Below are 10,236 nucleotides of genomic sequence, written 5' to 3' on the forward strand. Positions count from 1 at the left end.
TTTAAAAAAGATGAATATTTTTTTTCTTCAAAAAAATTTTTTTCTGTTTCATTTAAATGTTTTGAAATTGTTTGTTGATATTTCATTGCTTTCTTTTTGTCTTTTTCCATTTTTATCATAATTATCAATTATCATTGTTTTCTTGCAGTTTATTTTTTTTTTTTGCCAAGATATCAAATCAACACGTGCATACATATTTCCGGAGTCCGGCCTGACTTCTTCTCTATCATCTATAATATAGCTTTGGCTGCCCAAGACAAGCAGGAATTTTTTTTAAGATTTATTTTTCTCTTTTGTTCTGTAATTTTTTTAAATATATATTTATGTATGTGTGTGCGCATATATATATAGATAGATACACATATATATATATATATATATAGGCATACACACACACATAGATATATATGTATATATAATGTCCATCCCCAAAAACAGGAATAGAGTCTGACATCAGATTCATCATCCAGTTACAGGAATGAGATCTGCTTACTTGATTGAAAATACTCCTTGTTCACACAGTTGCGTAGACTCTCTGGTATCCGGCCAATAATCGCTCGTCTTATCTCCCCGGCTGCCATTTCGCGTAGTTCCGAGACACTCTGATCGCTGTAGAAAGCTGAATGTGGCGTGCAGATCAGATTTGGGCAATCCTTGAGAACACCTTTGGATAGGAAGAACAAAAAAGAAGAGAAAAAATAGGAAAACAGTTTAACGGAGTACAACGAACAGTCTTTGAGAATAATCTAACAGAATTCTAAGAGAATTAAGAAAGGTGGGGAGGAGAGAAATACATTGTAACACCACCCACGACCCCACTTCACCAAGTCATTTATTTCCACCAATTCTGATAAACAGAATGTTTAACCCTTTAACATTAAAGCTGGCTATATATTCAACCCGTTTTAAGTTCTAATTGGCCAGATTGGGCCTTTCATACCTACTCTACAATGTCATTGTCAAAATGAATAATTACATCATCAAGATGTTGAAGCAATGAGATAATGCATGATTAAGTCAAACCAATGACAAAATAATCTGAATATATTAAAGGGTTAAATATATGAAATGAAGAACTGGATATACAATGTTTGGAATTATAAGATGGCTTGGTCATGAATGGAATACTTTTGACCATGGCTCTACACCAACGAGATGTTAACAACAACTAAAGCAGTGACTGCAGCAATGGTGACAATTGCAGAGATAATAACAGACTACTAGATGAAAGAGGTGTTTAGAGTAAATATCTAACTGTTAGATACCATTGTTAATGTCAACAGTGAAGCCAAACACAGTGTTTGTAGCAGCATGAAATAATTGAAGTGAAGCATGAAGACCTAGCTCCTCTCCTAGTGTACTGCACTTCAGAAAGGCACACAACAAATGTTACAACAGCTAAATAACTGGTATGACAGAATACCACAATACTAAATGACTATAACAATGCAAAAATATTTTATAGCCATTGTTTCATGAACTTTACTTTGATCTTCTTGGTGAAATATGCAATAAATAACTTCAACCCTTTTGTTACTGTATTTCTGTTGAGATGCTTTGTGTTTCTTTCAATTAATTTTAAATATAACAAAGAATTTAGTGAAACAACTTAGTTATCATTAAGCTGGTGTTAGAAACATAGATTGTGACGAAGGTTTGGTGGAAGATTTTTATTCAAAACCTATGAAAACAAGACATTTGTACTACAGAGCCAGAGCCGGTTTCAGCCGGGTTGGTATCAAAAGGGTTAATTAATTTTGAAAACAATAATAGTTGTCACAGTGTGGTGAAAATTTGGCTTTCTAATCATGTGGCTTTGGATTCTGTTCCATTGCATGGCACCTTCAGCAAGTGCCTTCTACTATAGCCTTGAGCTGACCAAATCCTTGTGAGTGGATTTGGTAGATGGAAACTGCAATAAGCCCATTGTGTGTGTGTGTGTATGTGCGTGTGAGGGAGAGGGGGGATTATGTTTGTTCACCACCACCACTTGACAACTGATGTTAGTTTGCTTCTGTCACATTAACTTAACAGTTCAACAAACAAGACCAATAGAATGAGTACCAGGACTAAAAAATAAATATAACAGTCAAAATGGTAAGTTTTCTATCACAAGACTATCAGCTTCTAAATGCTTAATCATTAAACCATAGTAGATATTAGGTTTTATTGTGTCTTTAGCATGGTCAATCACATTTTAAATTCAATATGCCTCAAATTGACTCGCTACAGGAGACAAGGTACCTATTTCGTTATTGCCCACAAGGGGCTAAACATAGAGGGAACAAACAAGAACAGATGAACGGATTAAGTCGATTACATCGACCCCAGTGCGTAACTGGTACTTAATTTATCGACCCCGAAAGGATGAAAGGCAAAGTCGACCTTGGCGGAATTTGAACTCAGAACGTAACGGCAGACGAAATACCGCTAAGCATTTCGCCCGGCGTGCTAACGATTCTGCCAGCTCGCCGCCTCAGGAGACAAGGTACCACACTGCTAATCATTGTCATTTCTATTTTTCTCAGTCATAAAAAAACAGTGTGAAAAAGGATTACTGCTTTGCTCAGGGGTACAATGGTAGTCATAATAAAGTTTCATATTGACCATCTTGTCAGTGATCCAGCACTTTAGTCTCACAGTCATTACTGACAGGTAACTGCAATTCTTTATTCAAAACTATCAGCACAAGCAGTTGTAGCAACAGCTGTGAATCAAACAAAGGGGACTCTCAACACGATTGTTCAACTGGCTACAAACAGACAATCTCCACACAGTCTCCTCTACAATCATGAGAAGGAAAAAAAGTGAGGGTGGACACACTGGGTAATATGTTGCAAAATGCACTTATATCGGATAAAGAAAGTGACCACAGTTGAAAACGTCTTTGATTACATATCAGTTCGACCAAGGATGGTCTGGCGATTAACAACAGGTCCAGACTTACTGTTTGCCATTGAAAATGGTTCACTCTCATGAACATCTAAAGCAGCTGCCCGAATACGACCTTCTTTCAGTGCTGCAGCGAGAGCAAGTTCATCCACCAGACCACCTCGAGCAGTGTTGATAAGGAAAGCACCTGCAAGTAGAAGAAAAGAAAAGGGAAAAAAGTCAAACATTTTCGTTATTGTTTATGCCACCAACAACATATCACATATACACAATGTATGTACCTTTTATACATACATAAAAAAAAACATATATATATATATCTATATATACATACACACATACATACATACATACATATATTACTATAGTGTACTACTTTGCCATTGCTTGTACTAATTCAAATTTTTGTGCTGAACAGGCACTCCACAGGTAATGTCTTTTTATTACTATTATTATTATCATTAACATTATTACTATTAAATAAAATGCTTTATGTTGACATGCCATCTATTCAGAGAAGAACTTGAACTAATAATAACAATAGAGTGAGCATTAGTCAACTCTTGACAATTATATGTATTACATGAACACCACCATATTTAAGATCTCTTGAAGAAAACAATGTATTAGCAGCAAGCAGATAGCTTTTATAATATGTATACACACACTCACACACACAAATCAAAATATCAGTTCTTTTACTATTCCAATTGTATTCAGTTTGAAATTTTACAGAGAGACAGGGGTGGTGGAGGAGAGGGGGGGGGATGGGAATCACAAACTGAAACAAGAGAAGTAGATGAAGCTGGAATTCAAACATAGAATTCAAATTTTAGTCTATCAGCTTAAATTTCAATAATTGTATTTAGCAAGGCGGCGAGCTGAAAGAATCATTAGCACGCCGGACCAGCACTCTGCCCGAGGTGGACTTTGCCTTTCGTTCTTTCAGGTTCAATAGAATAAGCACCAGTTGAGCACTGGGGTTGGTATGAGCTATTTATACCCTCCCACTCCACGAATGTGCTGGCATTGCACCGAAATTGAAAACCAATATCAGTATCTAGTATCTAAAAAAAAATCTATATTCAATTCAATCCACTGCCAGCAACAACACACCCACACCCCAGTTCCAAACTGAAATTATCAAAGAAAAAAAAAAATCCCCAAAGCGTCTGAGAATACTGCCCCCACATAATGCTAAGTGCTTTGGGAGGAAAAGTTACAACACAGTAGTAAGGAGCAGCAATTACTAATAACTAAAAAAAAAGACTAATTTGTGAGACACACATACCTAAGAGCTGGCTAACAATTTTTTTATTAGATTATTTTTGTTTTAATTGGCATGCAAATATCAATAAAGTTAGCACAGAGGTCATTAGATATAAAATACATATTTTACACGGAATAGTCGTTTTAATTTTCAGCAAATATTCAGCTTGTAAGGAACAAGTACACTACTTAGCTTTAATTAGGAACTAAACATTTAGCACTTAATTAAATAGCTGAAAGAAAAATAATATACAACCTCCAACCAATCAATCATCTACTGGAGTCTAATGTACACACATATCTATCTACACACACACATAAGTCACAAAGCATCAGTGCCATTGATAAAAACTATTAAATGTTAGTTGTACACCCTTTTTGCTGTATGTTTCCTGAGGGTGATTTGGTCAAGCATTGAAGTTGTGTACTTCAGGTGACACAGGGTCTCAAGGTTCAACCTCATGCATAAGGTGGGTATTTGAGAAAGAACAGGCAGAGAAGAATCATGCCCCCTCAACTCTTCCTATTATGAAAGCAACGCTAGCTTTTGATAGTAAATTTCATTTCAGACACGCAACTGCTTTTTTTCGTCTTCTCTTTATCCCGATTGTATCCAACCCAGGTATTCTACCCGCTTTATGCTCAAGCAGGTCAAACACAGCCTCTCACACCTATCCTACAATGTCATTCTAAAAAGTAAACATGATTAATTTAAAACAATGTGAATAAATAAGCATTAAATTTGACAGAATAATTTCAATACTAAAGGGTCAATGTGACAGACAAGATCAATTAACAAATGTCTCATTTGATCCCAATGTTGTTATCAATTATTTTTTTCTCATGAAGTCACAGAGAAAACCACTTTAGTTTAGTCTACCCTTCCTCAATGATTTCTGGAATTGGAAAAGATCAACAAAAATTCAAATTTCCCCATAACATAGTCAATAGCGTAAAGCAAAATAGTATGAAAATTATAAATAAATAGAATTATAATGTCTATCTTAAAATGAGTTAATAGCCATGCCCTTTATGACAAAAATAAAAAAAGGGGAAAAGAAATAAAAATATAACCAAGCCTTTATAAATAAAAAGATGAATCAAAACAAATTCATTTTCACCAGGAACACATACAGTATATAAGCAAGTGGAAATGAAATAATAGTATCTGAAGCAATGAGATTTTCCAACAAAACAACAATAGCTCGTAAATAAAATGGAGAAAAGTAACAAATCCTCAGTCCATACTAGAAATGTTAAGAAATAAGAGACCACGACCAGTAAATTAAAATTTTCTCCACATGGCGACAAAGATTTGAACAAAAAATAACCAGATTTTAAACTAAGTGCATAGAGAATGTATTGTACGAAAAAAAAAATGACCAAAACAAAAAAAGAAAAAAACATGTTTGCAAAATGGTGGTTGGTTGTAACTAAGAATTTTAATTCAAAAACATCACCACTTTTAACTTTTCTCTCCAACAGAGCTAATATGCAAATTTCTATGGCATCACCATCAACATTTTAATGCCTACTTCTCCATGTTTGTATGGTTCAGACAGTCTCTAATGTATATATATATGTCCAGCCATAACTGTACAGTTCAGAAGCTGGCTTCTCAACCATGTGGTCTCAAGTTCATTCCAGCTGCACTGCACCTTCAGCAAGTGTCTTCTACTATAACCAATGGCTGAGGTGTGTGTGTGTATGTGTGCACGTGCGCACACACACAAACACACAGAGATTGTCTTTGTCCCAGTTAATTCTGAAAATCGTATAGAATTTAGTAAAATGACTGAGATTATTAAACTGGTGCTTGGAACATGAAACAACATGGAATTTTGATGCAAGGATTTAATATAGATCACATTAAAACAGAGAGTTCATATCACAGAACCGGGAAGTGGGTGGGTGGGTAGGGGGGCTCTCAGGCAAGCTAGTGTCAAATAGAGTTAAAAATGAATACCATATGCATTAAAATGCCTTCCATACTTGCCACAGTGAAAACAGAATGGACATGATCGTAATGCTAATAACTAAAATTTTACAGGGAAAAACATAATAATGATGGGTGCCACTTAGAAGAAGGTGCGGAATTGAAATTGACAGAAGACTTTTTCAAAAGGTCACCTATCACTAACATCATTAATCAATGGCAAAGGGGAATTAAGCACTTCAGTATCAGACTAAATGCTTTGCTGTTTTTAAACCTCTTCCTTCTACATATTTCGTTCAAATCCTCCAGGAGGTAGGGGCTTTTGCCTTTCAACTCTGAGCTACCATCAGTTTATGCTGTGGAATAATACAACTGTCTTGTCAGTTTCAGAAATAACTCTTATTATTAACTTTGTGAAAAATAAATAAATAGAATGAAAAACTATATATCTAACTGACCAGCTACTAATGTTGTTAAATTCTTTGTGCATTTTATATTGATGAAAACAATAACAACTATACAAAAAAAAAATATTATGAATATAATCTTCAAATGAAACTGACAGCTTGAAATATAGATCATCCCATATTAACTGATGTGAAGAAACAGTAGCACTTATTCCAAATTAAATTACACACATAATACATTTGAATGTATATATGTGTATGTATGGTTTATAACAGCACATGTTCAAGTGTCTGAGCGTATATGTGTGTGTGTGTGTGTGTGTGTGTGTGTGTGTGTGAGAGAGAGAGAGAGAATGTGTGTGCGTGCGTGCATGTCAGTGTGTCTATGTGCATGTATGAATGTGTACCATACCACCCGACTTAAATAGGCGCTTACCTTTGCTTGCCCCATTACCGAATTCTCCCGGGTTTTGGCTGTTCACTTTCACTGAATCACAGAATAAAATGTAATTAATAGACTACTGAAAAATAAATCACCGAGCAGACACCAGGCAACACCAGGCAGAACTGATACCTGAACAATGCTGGCTAAGGACTAAGTTTAATTTTATGTTGGTACCTAAACAGAGCTTGACAGTTTCACCAGACAAGCAGCTTCAACAATCCCTATCTCTCTATTTCTCTGCTTATAGTTTTATCCTGCTTTCTCGGTTTCAGTCAAAAGATTGTGAAGCAATGCTAAGGTACCACAACTTAGACTGTAATAGTCAATTATATCAACTCTAGTACCTAATTTTATCAAGCTCAGAAATGTGGAAAGCAGAGTGAGCCTAAGCTAGATTTGAACTCCCAATGTAAGTGAATGCTAATAAATACTGATGGGTGCTCTACTGATTCTGCCGCCCTGATGCAAGACACACCAACACCATACCAACCCAACTGTGGGACAGGGGTTAATATACAAATAGAGTTTACTATTGATGTTGTTTGCTTGTAGATATTTCCTTCCCTATTTTTATAATCATTTATCTGAGAGCATCTGAATACAGGGGGGATTACAAATAAAAGAGAGAAAAAAATGACTTACGAAGCAGACGCTAAACAGAGGTGCTGAAAACATGCTTAAATTACAGCAGGGTAATTCACTATGTAGAAATTAAAACCATATGTTTTTATAGATAAATATATATATGTATATATTAAAAGAAAAAAAGGGAGGGAAAAATGACCTTTACTTGTAAGGGTGCAAGTTACCTTATTCAATCTGGGTAGCATTCCACCAAGGAAAAAAAAAATTACCTTTAAGTTTGCGGAGTTGCTAAAAGGAGATGTGAGGAAGCAACACAATGCAAATATCACAGAAAAACATGAAGACAAGAAAATGAAGAATGGAGAAGAGGATTATTTTTTTTTTAATTCTAAATAAAAGTGGAGAAAATAATAAAAGATATACAGGAAATTTGATTTATTAACTACTCAAAAGAGATTCCTAACACTGGGAAAAGATGAGGAAATTTGAGGGGAGAGATACTAGAACTGGACATCAACTCATATTTAACCTCAGGCATATGATCAAATCTGGTGTTAGGAACATAGCAGGCATATGATTCAATGCATTCCAGCCATGACAATCCTGGCTTTCAATCAGACACAGTATATGTCGGGGTACATTATCCATTGTTTCTCCCCCAATGGCTTCAGCAGAAGAATAAGGCAGCATATATTCCTCCAAGACTGGTAGGCAAGAGAAAGTTATCAATCCAGAGACATGACTCCAGGGTTAAACCAGTTGATGAAGCAAGTCGGCCTCCCAAAAGCAAAGTCAGTCCTTTCCAATTGTTTTCATTGCAATTTCCAAATAATTAAATTTCAATCATACGCCTTTGGCACCTCTTGAACTCAAAATGTAAAGCCAATTGAAATGCTGCTAATCATTTTGGTCTCATCACAAAAGATTCTGCCAGCTCACTACCTTAATAATAATAATGGTTTCAAATTTTGGCACAAGGCCAGCAATTTTGGGGGACAGGGTAAGTCAACTATATCAGCCCCAGTGCTCAACTGGTACTTATTTTATCGACCCCGAAAGGATGAAAGGCAAAGACGACCTAGGTGGAATTTGAACTCAGGACAGATGAAATGCTTAGAAATATTTCACCCAGCATAATAATAATGGTTTCAAATTTTGGCACAAGGCCAGCAATTTCGGGGGACAAGGTAAGCCAATTATATCAACCCCAGTGCTCAACTGGTACTTATTTTATCGACCCCGAAAGGATGAAAGACAAAGTTGATCTCAGAATGTAAAGACAGATGAAATGCTGTTAAACATTTTGCCTGGCGTAATAACAACAACAAATCCAGCTCAGCTCAAAATGCCTTTTTCTGTCAAGCAGAAGGTTTGGACTGCAATCTGGTAGTCAAGGCAAACCACACAGCAGAAAATCTGCCAATTGATAACAACTTCCTATACAGGTACAGAGTGAGAAGTAAGTAAAAGAGCAGATACAAACGGGTGAAAGTGTTAATTCCACAAATATATTCCAACAATTTTGAAAGAAATGAGAGTGTCAGAGTGAGCTCTAGAGAGATTTGAATTGACTGGAAACAAGTAAATGAATCTAAACGTTAAGCAAAGCACTGGACGCTCTATTATTGCTGTCATGATATCTACCATATTGTCATCATCATCATCATCGTTATCAATTTCATGTACAGTTTTCCATGCTTGCATGGATGGGTCAGATGGAATTTGGTGAGAGAGATTTTCCTATGGTTTAATACCCTCTGTGTTAAGTCTCACCTATTTCCAAGTAAGGCAATAATTCTCTATGACCAGACATGTTTTCACAGAAGATAGGAAACGAAGGACACCGCCTGCTGTACAGTGACACTCGTTTACAACTATCACATGAAAAGCAGCACAAGGAGACAGTCAGACACACATGACAAACTTCTTTCAGTTTCCCTCTATCAAATCCACTCGCACAGAAAACACTTCACCAATATGCCACGCAGTGGGACTGAACCTAAAACGCGTATGGTTGAGAAGCAGACTTCTTACCATACAAGCCATACCTGTACCTAATGTTAACTGTAAACAGTTGCAGACCTTCAGAAATATTAAAGGCTGCTCTGCTGCTGCAAGGAAGATAACATTGCAAATGTCAAGTCAACAGAGAACGATTTACAAGAAATGAGAAACAAAACAAAGCCTCCATGTTGCCTCACAAAAACATTAAGACAAGACACAGTCGATCAATTAAACCCAAAGTACAGATGAAACAGTATAATCGATGAAATCGAAGGCTACTTTTTGATTAGAAAGAGGAGGGGGAAGTTTTGGTTTTGTACATGTGTTGAAATAGTAAAGCAAAATTTAGAAAAATATTAAAATCTGTTCAAAGTTTGTTTTTTTTTGCAAAGAATTTTCCCAAAACAAAACAAAAAAAAAAAAGGAATTCAACAAAAATATTAGCAAACACAAAATATTTCTTTGATATATTTTTAAGTTTCTGTCTTGGCTTCAACAACCAATTAAAATATCAATTAGTCAAAACACATTAACAGACAATAAACTAATACATATAAAAACTACTAATGGCAGTTGGAGTGGGAGCAGAGAAAAGAGAAAGTGGGGGGTGGGGACCCCCTACACACTGGAATATCAATGGAGGCAAAATAGTGGAAGTATGAGTATTGGCAAATAAGTGAATGTAGTAGTAGTAGTAG

At 35.8% G+C, this 10,236-nt stretch overlaps 1 protein-coding gene across 4 annotated transcripts in view; it reads right to left on the minus strand.

The window, feature by feature from the left end:
* Positions 1-148: 148 nt before the first annotated feature.
* The window catches only part of LOC106874741 (C-terminal-binding protein), a 185,466-nt gene continuing 175,378 nt past the window's right edge, over positions 149-10,236 (minus strand). For 3 of the 4 annotated variants that reach the window (XM_014922579.2, XM_014922581.2, XM_014922580.2), the window contains exons 9-11: positions 6,941-6,991; positions 2,948-3,079; positions 149-664 (exon numbers count right to left, since the gene is read on the minus strand). In XM_014922579.2, the coding sequence (XP_014778065.1) occupies positions 471-664; positions 2,948-3,079; positions 6,941-6,991 (377 nt within the window). In that variant the 3' untranslated portion in view covers positions 149-470. The remainder of the gene's footprint in view (positions 665-2,947; positions 3,080-6,940; positions 6,992-10,236) is intronic. The other variant, XM_014922582.2, reaches the window with a different exon arrangement.

The sequence above is a fragment of the Octopus bimaculoides genome, chromosome 14 (genome assembly GCF_001194135.2).
Source record: "Octopus bimaculoides isolate UCB-OBI-ISO-001 chromosome 14, ASM119413v2, whole genome shotgun sequence".
Classification (NCBI taxonomy): Eukaryota; Metazoa; Mollusca; class Cephalopoda; order Octopoda; family Octopodidae; genus Octopus; species Octopus bimaculoides.